The following is a 25,502-nucleotide window of genomic DNA, read 5'->3' as shown; positions in this document are numbered from 1 at the left end:
CAATAATTCAATCACTGATAAAATGCAGCAATCATGAATTCATTTTTGCTGCTTCATTTTATCAATGTATGAATCACACATGTAAAGAAATATGAATTTCTTTTTCATATTATCTTTTCAGTTTTTTTTTATGTCTAATGTTGGTAATACATGTGTGTACCATGTAAGAAGATATTGATATAGGTACACAATACCGATGCAGGTATTGACAGATGATTCATCTTGTAGAGACGACAAACTCAAAAAATCAACAGAATACAGTCCTGTAAGAGTGTTTTTTCTTCCTTATGATTTTTCTTAATAACTCTTCTTTCTAGCTTACTTTCTTGTAGGAATACATTATACAATACATATAACACACGAACTGTGTATCCTTTGACCACTCATTATTGCAAAGCTTCTGGTCAAAACTAGCCTATTCTTAGTTAAGTCTGAGGGGAACCAAAAGTTAAACACTGATTTTCAACTATGAAGGGGATCAGCATTGTTCAAGGATCAACTGTCCTAGCAAGCAGGGGAAGCCAATGAGTACGGGGACAGAAAAAGCAGACATGTGAACCAAAACACCATCACACACCCAGCAAGCTGCTGAGTGTAAGCCCACAATTCCTGTTGATTGGTTATGGAGCCCTCAGATTTTAAACTAATCTTGACCAACCACGAGTTTTCACAAAGCTTAGGGGTCTGGTGAGGCTAACTTTGGTTTTCTATTGTCCTCCTGTCTTTTTTTCTAATCTGTGGGGATTCTTCTGTGCATCAGTGTGAGACAGCTTTCTTTGCAAGAAAAATAATGTAGTAAAAATGCATATTTTTATAAAAGCAATGTTTACAGAACGCTGACTAGGTGCCCAGGCACTGTATTTTAAGGGAGTTAAAAATGCTGTTCTCACATGCTCCAGATAAAGAAACTGAGTTGCGGGCAGGGGACGACTTGCCCGAGTTGGCAGAGCTAAGACAGAGTCATCACTTGACACTGGCGCTGAGCGGTCTGGCGCCGGGGCAGCCTCGGCTACCTTGTGCGGCCTCCCATCAGCCCAGGTGCCACTTAAAACTGTTCTTTTGTTAGTTACTTACTCTGTGTGGGCTTCAGAAAATGTTAGTTATTAGGCCTGTTCCATAGATACTTTCTTTGAAATAAAAAGAAGTATTTCCTCAAAATAACTAAGTATCATCAAGGTGGCAGAAAACTATATACCAAGATTCCTGCCCTGTTAGTGATGTGACATGGCTAAAGATAGAGCTTTGTTATTCCTCTCAGAACTACACTAATGGGTGTATCCCCAAAATTGCTGTTGTTAAAAAGCAGCATCACTGTAAACATTTTGTAAAGATTTCCTAAAAACTACTGACTATAAAAAAAATCAACACAAAGAAAAAAATTATACAAACAGAAATGGAGATCTAACCATATCTTTGAGGCAATTGAAATAAACACATGCTGGCCTTTTTTCTAGTAATATCAATTAGAACTACTGTAAAACTGTTGGTGGGAAAGAAATTGGTGCAGCCGCTATGAAGAAAAGTGTGGAGATTCCTTAGGAAGAGGGAGAGGGTGGGACGGTTTGGGAGAATGGCATTGAAATACGTATAATATCATATATAGAAAGAGTCGCCAGTCCAGATTCGATGCACGATACTGGATGCTTGGGGCTGGTGCACTGGGACAACCCAGAGGGATGGTATGGGGAGGGAGGAGGGAGGAAGGTTCAGGATGGGGAACACATGTATACCTGTGGCGGATTCATTTCGATGTTTGGCAAAACCAATACAATATTGTAAAGTTTAAAAATAAAATAAAATTAAAAAAATTAAAATAAAATAAAAAAAAAAAAACAAGAAAAAAAAAATCTACAAATACAGCTACCATATGATCCAGCAATCCCACTCCTAGGCATATATCCAGGGAAAACCATGGCTCAAAAGAATGCATGCGCCCCAGTACTCACTGTAGCACTATTCACAATAGCCAAGACTTGGAAGCAACCTAAACGTCCATTGACAGATGACAGATAAAGAAGATACTGTATGCATATAATGGAATATTACCCAGCCATAAAAATAATGAAATAATGCTATTTGCAGCAACATGTAATCATCATACAAAATCAAGTTAGTTAGAGAAAGACAAATATGTGATATCACTTACATGTGGAATCTAACAAATGATACCAATGAACTTACTTACAAAAAAAAAACAGACTCATGTACATAGAAAACAAAACTTAGGGTTACCAAACGGGAAACGGTGAGGGGAGGGATAAATTAGGAGTTTGAGGTTAACATACTGACATCGCTATTATAAAAAAAAATAATCAACGACATGTTGTTTAGCACAGGAAACTATACTCAGTATCTTGTAATAATCTATAAAAGAATTTTAAAAAGAATATATATGTATATATGTGTAAAACCAAACCACTTTGCTGACCACCTGTAACTAACACATTGTATATCAACTATATTTCAATATAAAGTACTGTAGAAACTACTAAATATTTAAACTCCGCTTGGTTAGTTGCCACTGAGCAAAATGCAAAGTATTAACTTTTCTTCTTACAACCACTGTTCTGTTACATTTGGACTTTATGTTAACATTCTGAAGCAAAAACGGCCTTAAAGGTTTCATAAAGAATTGGACTCTAACTACAGTAAGGAAACACACCTATTTCACAGCGTCCTCTTTCAAACCCTTTTTATGTCAACTACAACTGAAACAATACTAGAAGCTTCCCAGCCACATCTCATTTTGCCCAGCTGACGTGCTTAGTGGAACTTAACTCCAAGTGTAAAATAGGAAAGAGAGAGAAAATATTTTGGGGGGAGGTAGTAAAGCCAGAAATTAGTAGTTAAAGTCTTAACTTTTAAAGCAGTACATATTACCTTAATTTTTCAACATCGCAGATAAATAAAAATTATCTTCCAGGATGAGAATAAAGGTCATTTGAACTTCTGGTTTCCTTGTCACATCAGCGCTAAGAGCTTTTTTATGAAGACAACAGATTCTGTCCTTCATATCAATCTCAAAAGAGTCAAGACTGATACTCAATACATGCTTCCTTCCTAAATATTCCATTAGAGGTCTGTAAGGTTTACCTTGATTTTCTTCTACTTCTCGGTTTCATTATGCAATATTTATGTTTTTCCTAAATTTGTCTCTTTTTCAGATTTTTTTAAATCTATTGCCGTATGAACCACATACACTTCACAATTTTCTAGTGTTCTGTTATTTCACCTAAAGACTTTTCTCAATACTTACCTTACATACTTCAGTCTCCATGTAGAGATACTATAAATTTTAAAAAGCCTTCCATCAGCATTTTGTTTTAATGTTTACTGAATGCTAACTCTGCCACAGTTTTATACTGTTGGCTTTCAGGGCCCTTCCTGCTCATGGCTTTGCTGGGTCCTGGTCTTTAGAGTCTGCAGGTATTTACTCCCCAGGACACAACAGTAACTGGGCAGACTTCATCAACCTGGACCTATAGTAGAAATAATTTTCTCCTTAAATACACAACCCTGTCATTTTTTTCCTTCTGCCACGACTCTTGCTGCAGTTTATCTCCATCTGCGTGTCATTGCAGGACTGTGACAACCAGTCAGCCCTGCTAATGTCACAGTTATTAAGTGGCTGCTTTATATAAAGGATTGCAAAAGGTGAGCTAAATATAACAAAAGCTCTAAGATGATGCCCCACCCCTGGAGAGCTTATAAGGGCAGCAGCTTATGCTGTGTTTTTCAGTAGACAAGGTACAAATACGCTGAGAATCAAAGAAACAATACATGACAGTGAAGAGATAAAACCGTTAAGAAAAATAATTGGCATGTGAAAACAGAATCCATATGAATGCCTGTGAGAAAAGAGAAAAGGTAGGAGCCTCTGTAATTCAGATTTTCCTCCACATTCTTTCTTGCCATGATTTCTGAAAGTCTGAAAGGAAGTCCAGTAACAGAGAATATGATAGACTAGTGCATAGCCACTAAAAATGGCATTGTTGAAATCTGTTATTAAAGTAAAAATATTTATGATTCACTGCTTCTTGAAAAGGCTACAAAAAGATTGCAGAGTTCACAATATGTCATTTTTCGCAGAGAGAAATATGTATGCATATCTAGTCAAAGAAAAGGTCTGGCAGTATTAAAAACCACAGTAACTTCTGAGAGATGGCATGACGGGTGGTATTATTTTATAACAACAGGCTACATATTTCAGCTGGCGGCATCTCAGTTTCATCCAAGGGCTCATAACAGAGAACTCTGGGCCCTGTGACTTCCCTGTGTTAAAACGGTTGACGGCGTTAGAAGACACTAGCAGCTTAACCACCATCTGACCAATTTATTTGAATTTTAAGATCAAAATCAAGCAATTATCTCTGACAAAGTCTGGGTCTGTTATTTTGTTTTGCACTGCAATCTTCAATGAATTGTGTCCACAATTCTCTAGCTGTTTCCACTGACACGGAGTCCTCATTCCACTTTGGGGATGTCATCTAAGTTTACACTTTACAGATTCTCTTCTTTGACAAGCAAGTTCGACTATTCATACACTATACTGTATTTCATCAGTTCTATGATAAACATTCGGAGAAGGCAATGGCACCCCACTCCAGTACTCTTGCCTGGAAAATCCCATGGACCGAGGAGCCTGGTAGGCTGCAGTCCACGGGGTCGCTAGGAGTCATACACGACTGAGCGACTTCACTTTCACTTTTCACTTTCATGCACTGGAGAAGGAAATGGCAACCCACTCCAGTGTTCTTGCCTGAAGAATCTCAGGGACAGCGGAACCTGGTGGGCTGCCGTCTATGGGGTCGCACAGAGTCGGACACGACTGAAGCGACTTAGCAGCAGGAGCAGCATGATAAACATTCTTTCATGTTTTAACACCTTTGAAACTAGATTATGTTATATAATCAACAGCATCCTAATCTTTTGGCAGTATTTTCCTTTGTTGATAAACAATGGCATGTCTGGTAATTGGTGTCTTATGCTTAAAGAAAAACCTGCCTCTTGAGAAATCTGTATGGCAGGTCAGGAAGCAACAGTTAGAACTGGACATGGAACAACAGACTGGTTCCAAATAGGAAAAGGAATACATCAAGGCTGTATATTGTCACCTTGTTTATTTAACTTATATGCAGAGTACATCATGAGAAACGCTGGGCTGGAAGAAACGCAAGCTGGAATCAAGATTGCCAGGAGAAATATCAATAACCTCAGATATGCAGATGATACCACCCTTATGGCAGAAAGTGAAGAGGAACTAAAAAGCCTCTTGATGAAAGTGAAAGAGGAGAGTGAAAAAGTTGGCTTAAAGCTCAACATTCAGAAAACGAAGATCATGGCATCTGGTCCCATCACTTCATGGCAAATAGATGGGGAAACAGTGGAAACAGTATCAGACTTTATTTTGGGGGGCTCCAAAATCACTGCAGATGGTGACTGCAGCCATGAAATTAAAAGATGCTTACTCCTTGGAAGGAAAGTCATGACCAACCTGGATAGCATATTCAAAAGCAGAGACATTACTTTGCAAACAAAGATCCGTCTAGTCAAGGCTATGGTTTTTGCAGTAGTCATGTATGGCTGTGAGAGTTGGACTGTGAAGAAGGCTCAGCGCTGAAGAATTGATGCTTTTGAACTGTGGTGTTGGAGAAGACTTTGAAAGTCCCTTGGACTGCAAGAAGATCCAACCAGTCCATTCTGAAGGATTTCTTTGGAAGGAATGATGCTGAACCTGAAACTCCAGTACTTTGGCCACCTCATGTGAAGAGTTGACTCATTGGAAAAGAGTCTGATGCTGGGAGAGATTAGGGGCAGGGGAGAAAGGGACGACAGAGGATGAGATGGCTGGATGGCATCACTGACTCAATGGACGTGAGTCTCAGTGAACTCCGGGAGTTGGTGATGGACAGGGAGGCCTGGCGTGCTGCGGTTCATGGGGTCGCAAAGAGTTGGACACGACTGAGAGACTGAACAGAATTGAAACTGTTATTTATTTCAGTCAGATCAATAAAGTGGGCAGGTGAACCCAACCTATATAAACAATGGTAAAGAAAAGAAATTTTTGAATTAACTGGTATTTTTCACTTTTCACTGTGGCTTAATTCTGAATCAGTACTTCACAGGTCTTCCCAAACTTGCTCTAAAGGTAATGAAAGAACAATGAATTGAAGCAAAGATCAACAGTCAGATGTCCTAAAACTGACCTTGTCCAAGGTCAATGTCATTATTCATTAGTGTGATATTCAAAGTTTATAATTCAGTGAGCTGAATATGAAAAGAATGTGACTAGTTAATAGTTCACCTGAATCAGAAAAGAATGTATTCCCTCTTTTCATCTAATAGTTTTACATTATTCATTGCTAAAACTTTTTTTTTTAATAACTTCTTTAGAACTAACCTTAAACGCAGCTTCTAGACCATTGCAGTTGAAGAAAGCTTCACAAAGAACTGTCCCAAGCCTTCTGTCAAAATCCAGAGTTTTGGACTTAAATACAACATAATCACTTTCAAACTCCTATAAAATTCAAAATAAAATATTAGTTCTCAGGAAAGAATCCAACAATGAAAATATCAATCACAAAAGCGTGACACCTCTCTCTTTTTCTCTCTGAATGATTTTTCATAGTAGGATTCTAGGAAAGAAACAGCTGTATCTGACTAAGTGCTCAGTGACAGCCTTATTTATAGAGCAGTGAACATCTAGCACCATCAGCTCACGTTTCCACAATGCCTTCCACTGGCTCAGACCCCAACATCAGAACTTTGGCCTACTGATCCACCCTTCTCCACGCTATTTTGATTATAAATTTAAAAAGCAAAGCTTTACAGAAAAGAAAAAGGAAAAAAAATAATCTTGCCTCATTATAAATTTAGTACATCTAGAGTTTAAAAATTAAGTTTTTATTTTGTTTTTTTATGGAGCAGAAAACCTGCCAGGAAACAGTATTTCTTCAAGTGAGAACTAAAATCCACAGGTCTGTCTGTAAGAAAACATCACTGGAGATACAGACATAACGTAACACTCTTTCCATTTCCCCAGTTTCTTACTAACATGCGGTTAACAACCCCCAGTTTCCTCTTAATACATAAACACCCACTCTCATAATTACAAAGAGTGAAACAAAGACAAAATAACCATCATCTGCATAGCATTCCAACTCAGTCTTCAGTGAGGCCCCAGAAATTCACAACCACTTTGGGCTTCCCAGTCAAGCCACCCCAGGAGTGTGCACCACACACTTAATGGGTCCCTTTGTTACCTCCATAGCCTGAGCCTTTTCTATTAATAATACTAACAGGAATAATAACAATAACGACGGCTAACATTTATTCAGTTCTATTTTAAATGTTTTACATTATTAGCTCAATTCTAACAATATATAATGTAGGTAATATTTTTCCCATTTTATGGGCAACAAAATAAACTCTGAGAAGTTTATGTCCACAGTCATACCACTAGTTGACAGCAGGGCCAGAATTTAAAACCAGGTAACCTGGCTTCATGGGAAAAGACTCTGATGCTGGGAGGGATTGGGAGCAAGAGGAGAAGGGGACGACAGAGGATGAGATGGCTGGATGGCATCACTGACTCGATGGACGTGAGTCTCAGTGAACTCCGGGAGTTGGTGATGGACAGGGAGGCCTGGCGTGCTGCGATTCATGGGGTCGCAAAGAGCTGGACACGACTGAGCGACTGATCTGATCTGATCTGAACCTGGCTCCAGAGCCCACACTCCAACCATGATTTTGGATGTTTCTATGAAGGAATGCACCTTATGCTAAATTTAATACACACTAGAAAATAGTGTAACAGCACAGTTCTAGAGCACTGTGCATCATACACAGCAATGTCTTATTTAGCATCAAGAGGAAGTCTCTACTTTTGAATGAAGGCCAAACAGTCTCTTCATTCAAGGATCACTGACCTTTAAAAGTAGACACAAATGCCCAACAAGTTGTAACAAGCCTACCTTGCCCCTCATCTCAGTGTGGCAACAAGGAACATACAACTTAAGATCCTCAAACATTATTTGAACAATTAACAAATAATCAACATCTCAGTTCAGTTCAGTTGCTCAGTTGTGTCTGACTCTTTGCAACCCCAGGGACTGCAGCAGGCCAGGATTCCCTGTCCATCACCAACTCCCAGAGCTTGCTCAAACTCACGTCCATCAAGTCAGTGATGCCATCCAGCCATTAGGGAAGGAACAAATACTTATTTCCCATAACAGATCTCTCTCCTAACCTCTCCTGTCAGCTCAGCCTGAATTCAGAATTGCTGAGGGGACATCTCCCTCAGGAAATCCCCCAGATAACTCAAATTTATTATATACAAAGGCTTCCCTGGTGGCTCAGATGGCAAAGAATCTGTCTGCAATGAAGGAGACCAGGATTCGACCCCTGGATTGGACAGATCCCCTGGAGTAGGAAATGGGAACCCACTCCAACATTCTTGCCTAGAAAATACTAGAGGAGCCTGGTGGGCTATAGTCCATGGGGTTGCCAAATGGGAACTCATCCTCTCTATAAAGACACTCCTCATTCTATAAACCCTAACAAAAACTCTGGCAATCTCTTTGACTTCTTCCTCTCTTGCTCAAAGTGTTATCTGTCTTTTCTCCTATGTATTCTCCATCGTCCAGGCATCACCCTCATCTCAATCACCATTACCACTTGGCTAGACTTCTGTTTATCATATTTAAACAGCTCTCTTTACCTTTAATCTCACCTCTCCCATCATTCTCTAAACTGCAATCTAAACAAGCTTTCTAAAATAGAAATCATATGTCACTCTCGTACTAGTAATTCTCCATGTCTCAGTACGGAATCCTTAACTTTTAGGGTGAAGTCTCACAGTCCTGGCCTCATCTACAAGGTCCTTTGTGATGTGAACCCTGCTTACTCCTCCTGACTATTCCAGCGTCTCTCCCTCTTCACACACTCGGATCTAGCCAGGCCTGCCTTGTCACACTGGTGCTCTGTGTATAACACAATTTTCTCTAATCACTTTCTTTTCACCTACTCCTCACCTGCTTCATTTCTATTTATTTTTCCAGTTCTACTTCTCTTTCAGGCATTGTCTCAGTTTCCCTTTCACCTCCCCTGGAAAGGGGCCCTTCACAAATACTCCCATGGCACACAGCACTTTTCATACCCTGGCACTGAGCACTCTGTGTAACTGACTACCTGGATTCTCCCACTGGGTTTTAATCTATGAGTAATGTACCCAGGTTTCTTCTCACAGGGACAGTACCAATATTTAACATTCCCAGCGCATAGCTGTTTCTCAATCTTATTAGAGAATAAACAATATACTGGTGCTACTCAAAACCATTTTTTCTATATTCTAAAAACTCCTAAATTGCCCTTATTAGTAACATGAGAAATTCTGATGTTTTAGGTAGAGAAATATCATGGTCTAATTTAGCTCTTAATAGGCAATCAAGTTGCTGTGTGAAGAACAGATGTGATGGAGCCAATACAGGGCCTGAAGGAGAAGTTTAGGAGCAAAGGCAATAACCTGGCTCAGAGATGAGATCTGTATATATTTTCAGGGTGATATATTCTCAGGGTTTATATGACAGAACCTGATGCTTACTTATCATGAGAAAAGAGTAAGATCATGGATGGCTCCTATATTTTCCACTAAGCAGTATACTATATGGAGTATTTTTGAGTTGAAGAATACAAGGAAGAATAGGCTTGGGGAGAGGTAAAGCATGCTGGTGATGTCTATTAAATATACAAGTGGAGATGTTGAGTAGGCAGCCAAATATACGCTTTGTGTTTGGGATATAAGGAGGTCCTTTCCATTATGTATAATGTCCTTGAGGCTTTTGGTAGTTATTCTTTATCAATTTGAGGAAGGTCCCGCTATTCCTATTTCTGAGAATTTTTTTCCCCATCATGAATGGATGTTGAATATGGTCAAAAACCTAATGCATCAAAGTTTTTAAATTGCTAAACTATTACAAAGGGGGCAAGAACATACCATGGAGAAAAGACAGTCTTTTTAACATGTGGTGCTGGGAAAACTGGACAGCTACATGTAAAAGAATGCAATCAGAACACTCCCTAACACCACACAGAAGAATAAACTCAAAATGGATTAAAGACCTAAATGTAAAGCCAGAAACTATAAAATTCCTAGTGGAAAATATAGGGAGAACATTCTCTGACATAAATCTATATCTCTATCTTGTTGGATCTACCTCAGAGAATCATGAAAATAAAAACAAAAATAAATACATGGGACCTAATTAAACTTAAAAACTTCTGCACAGCAGAGGAAACCATAAACAAAATGAAAAGACAACCCAAAGAATAGGAGAAAATATTTGCAAGTGACCAACAAGGTATTAATCTCCCAAATATACAAATAGTTCATGTAGCTCAATATCAAGAACACCCCCAAACAATCCAATAAAAAATGGGCAGAAGATCTAAACAGACATTTCTTCAAAGAAGGCAGACAGATGGTCAAAAAGCACATGAAAAGATGCTCAATATCACTAATTATCAGAGAACTGCAAATCAAAACTGCAATGAGGTATCACCTCACACCTGTCAGAATGTCCATCATCAAAAAATCTACAATAAATGTTGGAAAGGGTGTGAAGAAAAGGGCACCCTCTTATACTGTAGGTATATAAATTTGTACAACCATTATGGAGAACTGTATGGAGAATCCTTAAAAAACTAAAACTAAAACCACAGTATGATCCAGCACTCCCACTCCTGGGTGTATACTTGGAGAAAATCATAATTTGAAAAGATACATGCACACCTATACATGCAGCACTATAATAGACAAGACATGCTGCTGCTGCTGCTGCTAAGTTGCTTCAGTTGTGTCCAACTCTGTGCGACCTCACAGACGGCAGCCCACCAGGCTCCCCCGTCCCTGGGATTCTCCTAAATGTCCATTGACAGAGGAATGGATAAGAGAGATGTGGTACATATACATACAATGGAATATCACTCAGCCATAAACAATGAAGTAACGCCATTTACAGCAACATGGATGGACCTGGATATCACCATACTAAGTGAAGTCAGACGGAGAAACACAGAAGTCATATTCTATCACTTGTAAGTGGAATCTAATTTTAGAAATGATACAAATGGGGAATTCCCTAGCAGTCCAGTGGTTAGGACTCCATGTTTCCACTGCAGGAGACACAAGTTTGATCCCTGGTCAGGGAACTAAGCGGAGAAGGCAATGGCACCCCACTCCAGTACTCTTGCCTGGAAAATCCCATGGGCGGAGGAGCCTGGTGGGCTGCAGTCCATGGGGTCTCGAAGAGTCGGACACAACTGAGTGACTTCACTTTCACTTTTCACTTTCATGCATTGGAGAAGGAAATGGCAACCCACTCCAGTGTTCTTGCCTAGAGAATCCCAGGGACGGGGAGCCTGGTGGGCTGCCGTCTATGGGGTCGCACAGAGTCGGACACGACTGAAGTGACTTAGCAACTTAGCATCTTAGGGAACCAAGATCCGGCATACTGTGTATGTGCTTAGTCGCTCAGTGGTGTTCAACTCTTTGCAACCCCATGGACTGTAGCCCACCAGGCTCCTCTGTCCTTGGGGATTCTCCAAGCAAGAATACCGGAGTGGATTGCCATGCCTTCCTTCAAGGGATCTTCCCACCCAGGGGGCTCGAACCCAAATCTCCCGCATTGCAGGCAGATTCTTTACTGACTGAGCCACCAAGGAAGCCCAAGAACACTGGAGTAGGTGGCCTATCTCTCCTCCAGGGGATCTTCCCAACCCAGGAATTGAACCGGGGTCTCCTGCATTGCAGGTGGATTCTTTACCAGCTGATCTACCAGGAAAGCCCGCATGTGCAGCACAGCCAAAAAAAAAGAGATACAAATGAACTTATTTACAACTCAAAAACAGACTCAGAGATCTCAAAATCAAACTTGTGGTTACCAAAGGGGAAACATGACAGGAAGTGATAAATTAAGAGACTAGGATTGACATATACACATGACTATATACAAAATAGATAATAGGGACCTACTGTATAGCAGAGGAAACTCTACTCAATATTCTGTAATAATCTAAATGGGAAAAGAATCTGAAATATATATACATATATATATACACACACTATATACACTTTATCACTAAAAAATACTGACCATCATCTGAGCCTTAATGAGTCATAGTAACAATGTCAAAGATCACAGATCACCATAACAAATATAGTAATAACAAAGAAGTTTGAGATATTGTGAAATTTTCTAAAATGTGACCAACACAAAGCAAGCAGGTGTTACTGCAAAAATGATACTGATCAGTACAGGGTTGCAACGAACCTTCAATCTGTAAAGAAACAAAAACAGATGAATGGATAAGAAAGCTGTGGTACATATACACAATGGAGTATTACTCAGACATTAAAAAGAATACATTTGAATCAGTTCTAATGAGATGGATGAAACTGGAACCTATTATACAGAGTGAAGTAAGCCAGAAAGAAAAACACCAATACAGTATACTAACGCATATATATGGAATTTAGAAAGATGGTAACAATAACCCTGTGTATGAGACAGCAAAAGAGACACCGATGTATAGATCAGTCTTATGGACTCTGTGGGAGAGGGAGAGGGTGGGGAGATTTGGGAGAATAGCATTGAAACATGTATAATATCATGTATGAAACGAGTCGCCAGTCCAGGTTCGATGCACGGTACTGGATGCTTGGGGCTGGTGCACTGGGACGACCCAGAGGGAGGGTAGGGGAGGGAGGTGGGAGGAGGGTTCACGATGGGGAACGAGGGTACACCTGTGGCGGATTCATTTCAATATTTGGCAAAACTAATACAATATTGTAAAGTTTAAAAATAAAATAAAACTAAAAAAAAAGAAAAAGAAAAACAAAAACAAAAACCCCACAGGATCTGGCAAGCGCAAACGGAAAAATGAGGGGTGCCTGTAATTCTTCAATATTTGGTAGAATTCTCCAGTGAAACACCCCAGGCATCAATATTTTCTTTGGGGGAAGTTTTTAAATACAAATCCAATTTTTCTCACCCTCACAAGAAAAAAAAATTTTTTAAGTATCTGTGATGACAGATGTTAAGTAAACTTACTGTGATAATCATTTCACAACATATACACGTAACAAATTATGTTGTACACCTAAAACTAATATAATGTAACATGTCGATTATATCTCAATTTTCAATATTTCATATTGGGTGAGTTGTGGTAATTTGAATTTTTTGAGGAATTGTTTTATTTAATCAAAGTTATCAAATTTATGTATAGAGGTTATTCTTTTGTTTGTTTTTTGGTATTACCCATTATTCTTTTGATATCTGCAGAACATGTAATGGTAGCTCTTTTTCACTCCTGACATTGGTAATTTTTTTTTCTTTGTAGTCTTTCTAGAGTTTTGTCTTTTCAAAGAACTAACTCTTAGCTTCACTGACTTTATTATTCGTTTTCAACATCATTGATTTCTGCTCTTCCCTTCTGATTTTTCCCTTCTTTCTGATTTGTGTCTATTTGCTCTCATTTTTTTCTAGGTTCTTAGGGTAGAAACATTACTGATTTGATATTTTCCTCTTTTTTAATGTATGCAGTTAGTGCTATAAATTTCCCTCATAACTGCTTTAAGCTGTTCCTACAAATTCTGAAATACTGTATTTTCATTTCATTCATTTTCATTCAGTCCTCTGTTTTATTTCCCTTGAGACTACTACTTCGATTCACAGAATACTTAGAAATGTGATCTTTGGCTTTTAAGTGTTTAGAGCTTTCCCTGTCATGTTTCTATTACTGATTTCTAGTTTGATTCCATTGTCATCTAAGAACATACTCTGTATGAGTTCATTCCTCCCACAAGCAGTGAGTCAAACAAGAAATCACCTGGGAAATTAAGAACACCTTGACATAAATGGGGGAAAAAAAAAAAAAAGCCCAACAAAGTCAAACTTAAGGAATACATCAGAAACAGTATTAAGGGAAAAATTATCACTATAAACATATACATTAAAAAAGGGGGATCTTAACTGAATAACCTAACTTTACACGTTACTAATACCAAAGCTAGCAGAGGAAAGGGAAAAATATCAAGATCAAAGTGGAGATAAATGAAGTCAATAACAGAAAAACAGAAAAAGCAACAAAACCAAAAATGTCATTCTTTGGGAAAAAATGAAATTGACATTTAGACAGACTGACTAAAGAAAAAAGAGGGAAACAAAATTACTAAAATGAAACCTGAGTAATTACTACCAATTTTACAGAAGTAAAAAGAATCATAAAAATGTTTTATGAACAATTGTATAACAAATTTGGAGAAGGCAATGGCACCCCACTCCAGTACTCTTGCCTGGAAAATGCCATGGACGGAGGAGCCTGGTAGGCTGTAGTCCATGGGGTCTCGAAGAGTCAGACACGACTGAGCGACTTCACTTTCATTTTTCACTTTCATGCATTGGAGAAGGAAATGGCAACCCACTCCAGTACTCTTGCCTGGAAAATCCCATGGATGGAGGAGCCTGGTAGGCTGCAGTCCATGGGGTCGCACAGAGTTGGACACGACTGAAGCGACTTGGCAGCATACCTTAAACATCTACAATATTCCATGTTTCAATTAATTAATTAAGAAAGCAAGTCTCTCCCCATAATTGCCTAGATCTCAAATAGTCCCACAGGAAGAAATCAAAGCAAATACCTAAAGTGACCTTTAAATTTAGTATTAACAATTCAGAAACTGAAGGACACATTAATGGACACACCTGAGGCCCCCCTCTTCTGTCAACAGACCACAGTGGCAGAACTTCTGATAAATAAAGGCTCAAAGCCTGTCTGATAGGCTTGAGATTAATGAAGAGAGAGAAATCAGTAACAGCATTTCTAAAAACAAACTAGCAGTCACTGTTTCTTTAATTTACTGGAACATATGTAAGCCATTTCTACACCAAAGGGCAGGAAGGCTGACATGACGCACAAGACTGCTACATCCGCACTGCTCGATGGGCATCAGGTGTGCGCATCAGGAGAGGAAGGGCATGGGCTGGGCACGTGTCAAGGAATACACCACTATGAATATGTGAGTTTGGAGGCAGTTTGTTGGCTACAGTATTGTCTCCTAAAAACTACCAACTGATTTCATCATCAAATTTCACTGACTTCCCTGGTGGCTCAAACAGTAGAGCGTCTGCATACAATGCAGGAGACCCAGGTTTGATCCCTGGGTCGGGAAGATCTCCTGGAGAAGGAAATAGCAACCCATTCCAGTACTCTTGCCTGGAAAATTCCATGGACAGAGGAGCCTGGTGGGCTGCAGTCCATGGGGTCGGGCAAAGAGTCGGACACGACTGAGCGACTTTACTTCATCATCAAAACCAGAACACAATGAACTCAGCTGTTCAACAAATGAACAGCTTAGTCAAGCCAAAAAGAAATAATCACTGCAATATTCTGAGGCAACACTGATAACCAAGACACATTAAACAAAAAGAAAGGTCATCTTTGATATAAGCACACCAATTAACTGAATTTATAGTTAATTCACATTTTGATTTCATGGAATAACCAAAGTCAAGATAATCAGACCGGAGGTTGAAAGAGAACTTCAAGGGAAGGCTATAGATGTCTCCAACCTTTGGAGATCAGAGGTAAGCCTTGTTCTTTTCAATTACAAAATAAACGGGGCTTCAAAATACTAAATACAAATACCAGACATATATATCTGAAATATATATATATATATAATATGTATTTGTATATATATTAATGGCATGCTGAAAACCTACCAGGATTTGTAATCGTGAATAAATCAAGACCCTCCTGCAACTCGAAGGCACCTGAGGGTCTGCACAACGTGGGTCTCACACTCCACTGTTCAGTTGCTCAGAAGAGCTAAACCAAGTCCCCCCAAGAGTCCCATTCTGTCCACATTCCCTGAGTGCCTGCCACGTGCCAGGCATCTTACCAGGCTCTGGGGAAGAGCTCAGGCTATTCATCACCACAGATCTGGATTTCTCTTACTTTTCCACAAATTAGCAGGACACACAATGGCTATATCATTCTTATTATTAACTCCACTTCCCAAAAGCTGTCAACAGTTCAGAAGGATTCACTTGCAGACCATGTCCTTACAAAGCTAACACACTGTACTTGTATATTTCAAAGAGTCAATTATTTGACCAAATATAAACATAATAGTGAATAAATTCACATTCCACAAAAAACAATGAGGATGAGAGTGAATTATTATTTTTTGTTTTTGATACCTGGGCTTCACTATCATGGCAAAACACTAAAATAAAGCTATGTTTATCCCAGAGCTGCAGGGGCATTCACAGGAAACTCCCGGCCCCTAACCTGGGGCAGTAACAGAAAACAGAAGCAGTTTAAACCTGAAAAGCTTCCCTCTTTTCCCTGAGATTAGTAATATGAAATTAACAATTATCTCCTAAGAACAACAAAAAGGAGACTATATAATGAAACAGTGTAAACTCCCGGCCCCTAACCTGTGGCAGTAACAGAAAACAGAAGCAGTGTAAACCTGAAAAGCTTCCCTCTTTTCCCTGAGATTAGTAATATGAAATTAACAATTATCTCCTAAGAACAACAAAAAGGAGACTATATAATGAAACAGTGTAAACTCCCGGCCCCTAACCTGTGGCAGTAACAGAAAACAGAAGCAGTGTAAACCTGAAAAGCTTCCCTCTTTTCCCTGAGATTAGTAATATGAAATTAACAATTATATCCTAAGAACAACAAAAAGGAGACTATATAATGTTAATAATATATGCAACAAATGAGGTGAAACTAAATATTCAAGTAGATGAAAAATATACTTAATGGTTCAAGAAAAGACGAAAATAAAACATGCAAGTTACACAGACCCCAGATAATCAGATCAAGATGAGTTAATATGGTAAGTTTTCAATACACACCAACAAGAAACAAGTCCAGACGGAGGTCCACTGTTACCTTATCAGAAATAGTTTAAAATATTCCCAACTGAAAATGCAAAGGCCTAAGTCTAGTCCCTGCTCTATCATGAAATAGATGAGAGAATCCAGGCAAGCCATTTCGCCTCTTTCATCCGAGAGAGGCTGGACTGGAGAGAACCTATTATCACTGTGACCTACTGTCCTTCCCAGCTTTAAAGTAAGATCTATGAAATGAAAACACAAAGCTACAACATTACCATGTTATTGTAATCAGATGGGTCATACGTGCGCTGTTTAAAAATCTTCCAGTGTTTCATAAATTCTTCACTCATCTCATAGATCTGTCCATTTAAAATTGCTCCCTTGGTACCGCCAAATTCAAGTCTTTCCAGCTTTTCAAATTCCAATATGGTGACAAATATATCCTTTGAAAAAACACAGTAAAGATCTTTCCACCCTCTTGAGTAGGAAAAGAACATTTTAAAGATTCAAAGAAATAAATTTTCCAGCATTCAAAATTGGTGAGTCAATAGACATTTACATGACGGAAAATGTTATGACTTAAATCAACTGCCTACTTTTAAAATTATACTCCCATTTTCACATGGACTGAAAATTATTGAGCAGTATAGGTGACATCTAACTTAACCACAGCTAAACATTTAACTCTCTCATTCCACATCCTTCTGATCCTAAGTCAGATGCCCAGGCATGATCCACCAACGCTAGGTGAATGGGCTGTTCAGAAAGCGTGGTGCAAGTCGCCCAGTGGTACGCATTTGGCACTCAGACTTTAAGAGTCATTCAGAAGGACTTCTCTGGTGGTTTGGGGGTTAAGACTCTGCACCCAGTGCAGGGGGCATGGGTTCAATCCCTGGTCAGGGAACTAAGATCACACACACTACATGGTACAGCCAAAAATTAAAAGGCATTTGGGCTGCTTAAATGATGAGAATTTTCAAAACATAAAACTCTGATTTTGAATGAAATTTGACAAATCTAACAACAAAAAAGCCCAAACTTGCTAGAAAGAGTTTCATAAAGAAAATAAGGCAGTTCAAAACCTGAAAAGAAAAGAAAAAAAAAAAATCGCAGCCAGCTGGCTCCATAGAAACTGGTGTTTAAATGTATTTACATGTATGCATTCACTCATGGCTTCCAGGTGGTGCTCAAGAAGCCTCCTGCCAATGCAAAAGACTAAGTCACCCTGGTTCGATCCCTGGGTCCAGAAGATCCTCTGGAGAATGGCATGGCAACCTACTCCAACATTCTTGCCTGGAGAATCCATGGACAGAGCAGCCTATGGACCCTACAGTCCATAGGGTCAAAAAGAGTAGGACACAACTGAAGTGACTTGGCACACAGCAATTCATTCAATGTTTGACTTTTTGGCATTTAAAACATTTATACAGAGCACATGTTTTCACATTCTTTTCACCTATTTTCATGGATAGCTTTAATATTTTAATAGTATAGCATATATATTTATGTACTAAAAGTTACCATAATATTTAGATGATCAAATAGGTTTTCAGGTATGGAATCCCAATAAAAACATCAAACATGTAAAAGGGAAAAAGGGATTATTTTATAGCTTCCCAATTTACAACTGTCTTCTAGGAATTTAGTATGTTGTAGGGCAAGGGTCAATTCAATTCAGATCAGTCGCTCAGTTGTGTCCAACTCTGTGACCGATGGACTGCAGCATGCCAGGCTTCCCTGTCCATCACCAACTCACAGAGTTTGCTCAAACTCATATCCATTGAGTCAGTGATGCCATCCAACCATCTCATTCCCTGTCATCCCCTTCTCTTCCTGCTTTGAAACTTTCCCAGCATCAGGGGCTTTTCCAGTGAGTCAATTCTTTGCATCAGGTGGCCAAAGTATTGGAGTTTCATCTTCAGCATCAGTCCTTCCAATGAATATTGACTTATTTCCTTTAGGATTGACTGGTTTGATCACAAGTATCACAAAGGTCACTGATACATAAAGATTAATGAAGTTTTGAAAAAAGAAACCAAAGCTTTGGATGTAAACAAAGCTCTGTAACTAAAACTTTCACTGTATCTTGACAGTACTGGCCTTGTAAGCTCCTCATGAAAATCACCAAGGAAGCAAACTTCTCACCTCCTACTCAAATAGAATAAATAATCTGTTCCCTGAAGCAGATTAAAAGATATAGGGCTTTTGAATTAACTAACCTATAATATAAATCAATTAGAAGCCAATAAGTAATTACCTCTATTTTCATGAAACGATCAAGAAATTTGTCAAATCTATGAAACACCAGATTAGACTGGAAATCCCATGGTTTCAGTTCCTTATTTCCCACAAAATAGCTTGCCAATCCTCTTCTATAGTTGAAGAAACAATTTTTGAAAGTCTTTAAGATGTTAATGGTCACTTGAACCTTTTCCAGACAGTCTTCAATTTCCCCTTTCAAGAGATCTTCAGGTGAAAGGTAAGCTATTGCCTAGAAATCAAAGAAAGAATGATAAGAAAATATGTTTAATAGTTTGCCTGAAAATATTCATTTCAATGAAATGTTTTATTTTTCAGTGAGTGAAGTGAAATCACTCAGTCATGTCCGACTCTTTGCGATCCCATGGACTGTAGCCTACCAGTCTCCTCAGTATATGTAATTTTCCAGGCAAGAATACTGGAGTGGGTTGCCATTTCCTTCTCCAGGGGATCTTCCCGACCCAAGGATCAAACCTGGGTCTACCACATTGCAGGCAGACACTTTACCGTCTGAGCCACCAGGGATTTTCAAATAACAATGTCTAGAATTGGGCCAGCGATGCTGTGAAACAGAAGACACAAATTCTAGAAATTCAGGTAACTAGGTTTTAATGACATACATGTATACATTAAAGAAATCTACAGAACATGCTGTAATTACTGGAATCAAACATTCAACCATGACTGCATTTTTGCTAAGCTTCAAAGATAAAACAACTGTGTAATCAGAATTTGCATGGCTATTTGAGGCAGCAAATACTCTGCACATTTTTTTTTTTTCATATAAAGAAATGTAGAAGCCAGGAGGGGAAACCTATGAGATCATGTATTTTAAAAATATGGTCATGTTACCTGGCAGCACAGGGTCACTTGCAAAGGTGAGGAAGAGCTGACATAGGTGATTATACCACCGGCAATTCTTTTAGGTTAACTAACTTCTCTTCTGGGAGCTCATTACAGGACATAAAATCTAGCCGAGATATAGCAACTTGAACTGATTTTGAATAGTTGAAATGCAAAGATGAGAACAATTAAAGAGAAACCAGCAGATTCATGTAGCAGCTCTCATAGTACCATCATTCAGTTCTTCCCTTTCCCCTATTTGTTATGAATCTTCACAATATCCCTGTTTAGGGACCTCAAGAACCTATAAATTCTAATCCTGATGCATCTTCACCTCATATAAATTAAAGGTAAAATTGCATGCCTTTAATTCTACAGTTGTTTATAAAGCTGTAACAGATCTCAAAAGAGAATGTAATAAAAGCCATTAGGTTCAACACAGTCAATTGAAGGAATGATTTCCAAATGCAGATGTATTATCCTCCTTCTCCTATAAATGGCTACAGTTTTACATGCAGTGGCTACAGTTTTACATGCAGTGGCTACAGTTTTACCAGAAATATAGACTCTGAGACATAAATGTTTAAAGTAGTAAGAATATCATTCACTTGGTGTCTAAAAAGCCTACTGACAAGTTCCTTCAACTCTGGCTATAGATGCCCAGTCTATACTAATTTCTCACTCAGGCTGGATGGAAAATTAACCTCTCCCTAAAGGTTGCTAAATTTCACACAGAACAGGGATGAGAACTCCCAGGAATCCCTCAGTAATTTGAGTTTTGTAAGAGTCTGCACATTGGTATGGGTTACGGATTCCATCAGAGAAGGCAATGGCACCCCACTCCAGTTCTCTTGCCTGGCAAATCCCATGGACGGAGGAGCCTGGTGGGCTGCAGTCCATGGGGTCGCTAAGAGTCGGACATGACTGAGCGACTTCACTTTCACTTTTCACTTTCATGCACTGGAGAAGGAAATGGCAACCCACTCCAGTGTTCTTGCCTGGAAAATCCCAGGGACGGGGAGCCTGGCGGGCTGCCATCTACGGGGTCACACAGAGTCGGACATGACTGAAGCGACGCAGCAGCAGGTCCCATGTCCAAAGCCTTATAAAATAAAAAATGACTAACCAGTTTATTTTATCAATAAGCCAATCAATTAATGAATTTATCAATGATAGCATTTTTTAAATTTAATTTTTATTTTACATTGGAGTATTGTTGATTTACAATGTTGTATTAGTTTGATGCCTGTCTCCCAGCTTTTCCATCTTATGTGACTTTATAGACTCTTGCTTAATTCTACCATCCCTTTTCCAAGCTCAACCTTGGAGACTTAAACTCTTTGTCATCTAGGATCTTGTGAATGAGAATATCCCCAAGAGAGACACTAAGTAAGCTGTAGAACAGAGTGGGGGGCCTAGAGTGGTAATGACTCACAACGAACAGGAAGCACAGTTTGGTAACCATGGAAGAAAAGCAAGGCACTAAAATAAGACACCATTACTGTGCCATTATCCAAAGTGTGCCATTATCCAAGGTGGTCACATGATGCCTTTTATATGTCTGGCCTAAATGACTAGGTTAACAGTCACTGTTAGAAAACAAGTAAAGAGAAACACATTTGCTTTTAAAGTAACAAAGGATTTCTGACCCTGCCTGGAATGCCTAGAAAGATCAGGCAGACAAGGAAAATGAGTGAAGCAGATCAGGAACAACAGTGGATGGTGGAGACCAAGGTCACCTGCACAGCACATGGCCCATCTAAAGGCGGTAGCTGAAGCTCTAGCAGCTGACTGTGTCAATGGGGATGGAAGAACCAATGTAGCGAAACCTGACTTTTCAGTGGAAGCTAGAATGCTGGAATTTAAACAAGACCTAATTAAGCATTAGCAACATTTTTTAAAATAAAAATTCCAAAATGCTATGCAAAATAAAAACACTGCATTGATCCACTGGCCAAATACAGTCAACAGAATGCCAGCTTATGACTTCTGATAATAAGCTAAGGGTTCAAGGGTTCCAATGTTTCATAAACACACTGAAGTCTATAGATTCACAGAAACAAAGTACATAAAAACTAGGTAAGGAGATTATAAAAGACACACAAAATGTGTAACCACACAAACTGGGCAAAGTACAAAATTAAAAGAACATGGTATAATTCTATACCCACACATAACAGCAAATTTATAAAAAATGGTAATGCTAAAAGCTGGTGAATTATAGCAAAACTTGTTACACATAATAATAGCAATGCAATTAACATAAACCTTTTAAAATAATTTGTATATATCAAATATTGTTCAAGAGTCATGAAAAATTATACCCCTTAATCAATATCAGGAATTTATATTAAGCTGATTAGCCAAGTTAAGGAAAAAGGATTTTTGTATAAAGTTGTTGTCTACATATTGCTTATAATACAAGTGGCTGGAAGCAATCTACATATCCAATAAAAATAAATTAACTTTTCAAGAAAATAGTAAAAAAATTATATGATAAAATGTATTAATAAGTTTTAGAGGAAGGAAAATTCTTTTAATGCTGAATTTGAGAGGGATGGAATTATAGGACTACTTCCATTATTATAAATGTCATACAATATTTTACAGATATCACTAGTATACACATATTACATGCTAATTAGAAATAAAAATTATTTTAAACTATGGAGCATAACATAATGGGTAAGAGCTCTTTCTTACAAGCTGGATGACCTTGGGCATGCTATTTCTCCTTTCTGGACTTTGGACTTTCTTTGGACTCTGGACTTTCTGGACTATTTTTTAAATATAAGCTGGATCTACTAACAAATAGTACCTATATCATAGTGCCACTAGAAGATTAAATTCATAGATTTTTGTGAAGGGCTTAGAAGAATTCTGGCAAATAAAAGAAACTATACAGTGCCTGCTGGGGCTTTCCAGGTGGTACAGTAGTAAAGAGTCCACCTGCCGATGCCAGAGTCACAGGAGACACAGGTGTGACCCCTGGGTTGGGAGGATCCCCTGGTGGAGAAAATGGCAACCCATTCCAGTATTCTCGCCTGGGAAATGTCGCGGACAGAGGAGCCTATGGGCTACAGTCCATGGGGTTGCAGAAAGTCGCACACGGCTGACCGGCTGTGCACATACACACTGTGCATTAAAAAGGCATTAAAAATCAGCTGGACAACAAACAACTGGAGGTGGTAGTGGGCGCTGCAGAGGTTAGCTCTTCAGAGAACCCAGGCATGAAAGTTTACTCACTGCCCACTTTTGATTCCTTACATGTTGGGACAGATTTACTACAAAGTCTACTTGGAGAATCTAGGAAATTGGGTCAACTAAACCTTTGGACATAAGCCAGGAAGAGTAACTAAGGAACAAGGGAAGCAAGGTTATTTCCTCAGGAGTTTGGCAAACTTTGACCACGGACACTGACCAGGGGCCAGGGATAATAGGTTAACAGGCTTACAGGTAACCAGGGCTCTCTGCAAGCCATCTATAAAAATGAATGACAATCTTTGAGGTTTCTACACTAACAGGGCTTTGCAGTAAAAGTTTGGATCATTCTCAAAATGAGATGAGGATCCTCAAAAGGGGTTTGGGAGAAGCTGTGATCATGGTTGTTAAAACCACAGTAGGGATCAAAGCCTTTCACATGAGCTATGTCCATTAGGGCCCAGTGCACTCACTTAACAAAAGGGCAAAACGGAGTTTGCACAACAGAGAATCAGAAATAGAATGAAGCCAGAGGAGACACTAAAATATAGCAAGGAAGTGACCCATCATCTCCAATCAAGAGCTGCAACTAGTGGAACTTTTACTGATTTCTATTACATGTTGCACTGAGCATTTCATTTAGGTTCTCTCCTTGGATCCTTACAACAGCCCATGAACTAGGCACTTACAAGGGCAGAAACTGAGGCTCAGAGAAGTGATTTAACTCCACCGTGTGCTCAGTCATGTCTGACTCTTCTGCAACCCCCTGGACTATATAGCCTGCCAGGCTCCTCTGTCCCTGGAATTCTCCAGGCAAGAAAACTGGAATGGGTAGCATTCCCTTCTCCTCTAAAATGGTTCAATTAAATTTGAATCTTTGTTGGTCTGAGTCCAAAGCACTTTGCATATATTCTATCTCGTCAGAAGCAGAGAGAAGAACCCACACCCCTACCTCAATCTTATACTCCCAAAACTCTAAACTGCAGGTCAGAAGACCTGTACTTTAATTTGTCCCCCTAAACTCTCAAGGAAATTGAGCAAATGATATCTTTCAAGTTTCAGTTAATTCATCTGAAAAAGTATCAGAGATTGGAAGGGAACCCAGTTCCCCAGCCAGTTTCACCTACAACATCCTTCTCTTGGATGCTTAGGACAGCAAAGAGCTGGGGCCTGGGGCAGCAGAAGCTCTAAGCTATTTGCCTTGACCATGAGCAGATTTTCAGGGTTCCCAATTTCCTCCAATTTACTCCACTGTGCAACAAAATTTTTTAATTTTCAATATGAGTCATGACGTGAGAAGCATTAAACTAGATTGGGGATTTATTTAGGTCAATCATAGTTGTCCACCCTTCCCTGAGCTAGTGATCCAGATCTGTCTAAAATATCCTATCTTCCTGGCCACAGGATTGCTTCAGGAGAGAAAATAAAATGCTTTCAGTTCAGTTCAGTCACTCAGTCGTGTCCAGCTCTTTGTGAGCCAGTGGACTGCAGCACGCCAGGATTCCCTGTCCATCATAAAACCCATCAGTCCAGAACTAAAAACAAAGTCAGTCTCTTTCCAGGGAAGTTCTTCTAGTAGCAGAATATCCCTCTAGTGCTACCAAAAGCCACCTTATTTACATGGATGAGAGACTAAGGATTAAGTCAATCTAACACACATGAACAAAGAGTTTTGAAATTATCATCTGATTCTCCTGGAGAATGCTAATCCCCAAGTCTTTGCACACTTAGACTTTCCAGTTAATGTGAACTTAGGCCCTTCTTTCTGTTCCAGTTTGCCAGTTACAGGTAGAAGTGATGCGACTCTCATAAGGGGCGGTCTTAGCAACACAAAGGCTAAGCCACATGCACAGATTCTGATTCTCTGGCATCCATTTTACAAAAACCCCTTAGGGGTTCAGACCCACACCCTGATACAGACCCTGCTGTGGACTGAACTGTGCCGTCCCCTCTGAAACAGTGCCTGTGTTGGAGCCCTAACCACCAATGTGACTACCCAGAGATGGAGTCTTCAGCAGGTAATTCAGGTTAAATGAGGACAGGAGGGTGGAACCCTATCTGATAGGACTGTGGTTTTGTAAGAGGAGGAGGAAGATCTTTCTCTCCACCACATGAGGGCACAGAGAGAAGGCAGCTATCTGCAAGCCAGAAAGAACACTGGCCAGAATACACAAATGCAGGAACCTGGACTGGTCTCCCAGCCCCCAAAACTGTGAGAAAGCAATTTCTGAAAATAAAGCCACCCAACCTGTGGAATTCTGTTATAGCAATTAAAGCAGGCTT

At 39.3% G+C, this 25,502-nt stretch overlaps 1 protein-coding gene across 3 annotated transcripts in view; it reads right to left on the bottom strand.

Moving 5' to 3' along the window:
* DNAH11 (dynein axonemal heavy chain 11) overlaps window positions 1-25,502 on the bottom strand; it is a 364,495-nt gene that overhangs the window by 323,164 nt on the left and 15,829 nt on the right. For all 3 annotated transcript variants that reach the window (XM_061413683.1, XM_061413682.1, XM_061413681.1), the window contains exons 7-9: window positions 19,174-19,407; window positions 17,192-17,359; window positions 6,401-6,517 (exon numbers count right to left, since the gene is read on the bottom strand). In XM_061413683.1, the coding sequence (XP_061269667.1) occupies window positions 6,401-6,517; window positions 17,192-17,359; window positions 19,174-19,407 (519 nt within the window). The remainder of the gene's footprint in view (window positions 1-6,400; window positions 6,518-17,191; window positions 17,360-19,173; window positions 19,408-25,502) is intronic.

Source organism: Bos javanicus, chromosome 4 (genome assembly GCF_032452875.1).
Source record: "Bos javanicus breed banteng chromosome 4, ARS-OSU_banteng_1.0, whole genome shotgun sequence".
Taxonomy (NCBI): Eukaryota; Metazoa; Chordata; class Mammalia; order Artiodactyla; family Bovidae; genus Bos; species Bos javanicus.
This window is presented reverse-complemented; position numbering and strand designations above follow the sequence as displayed.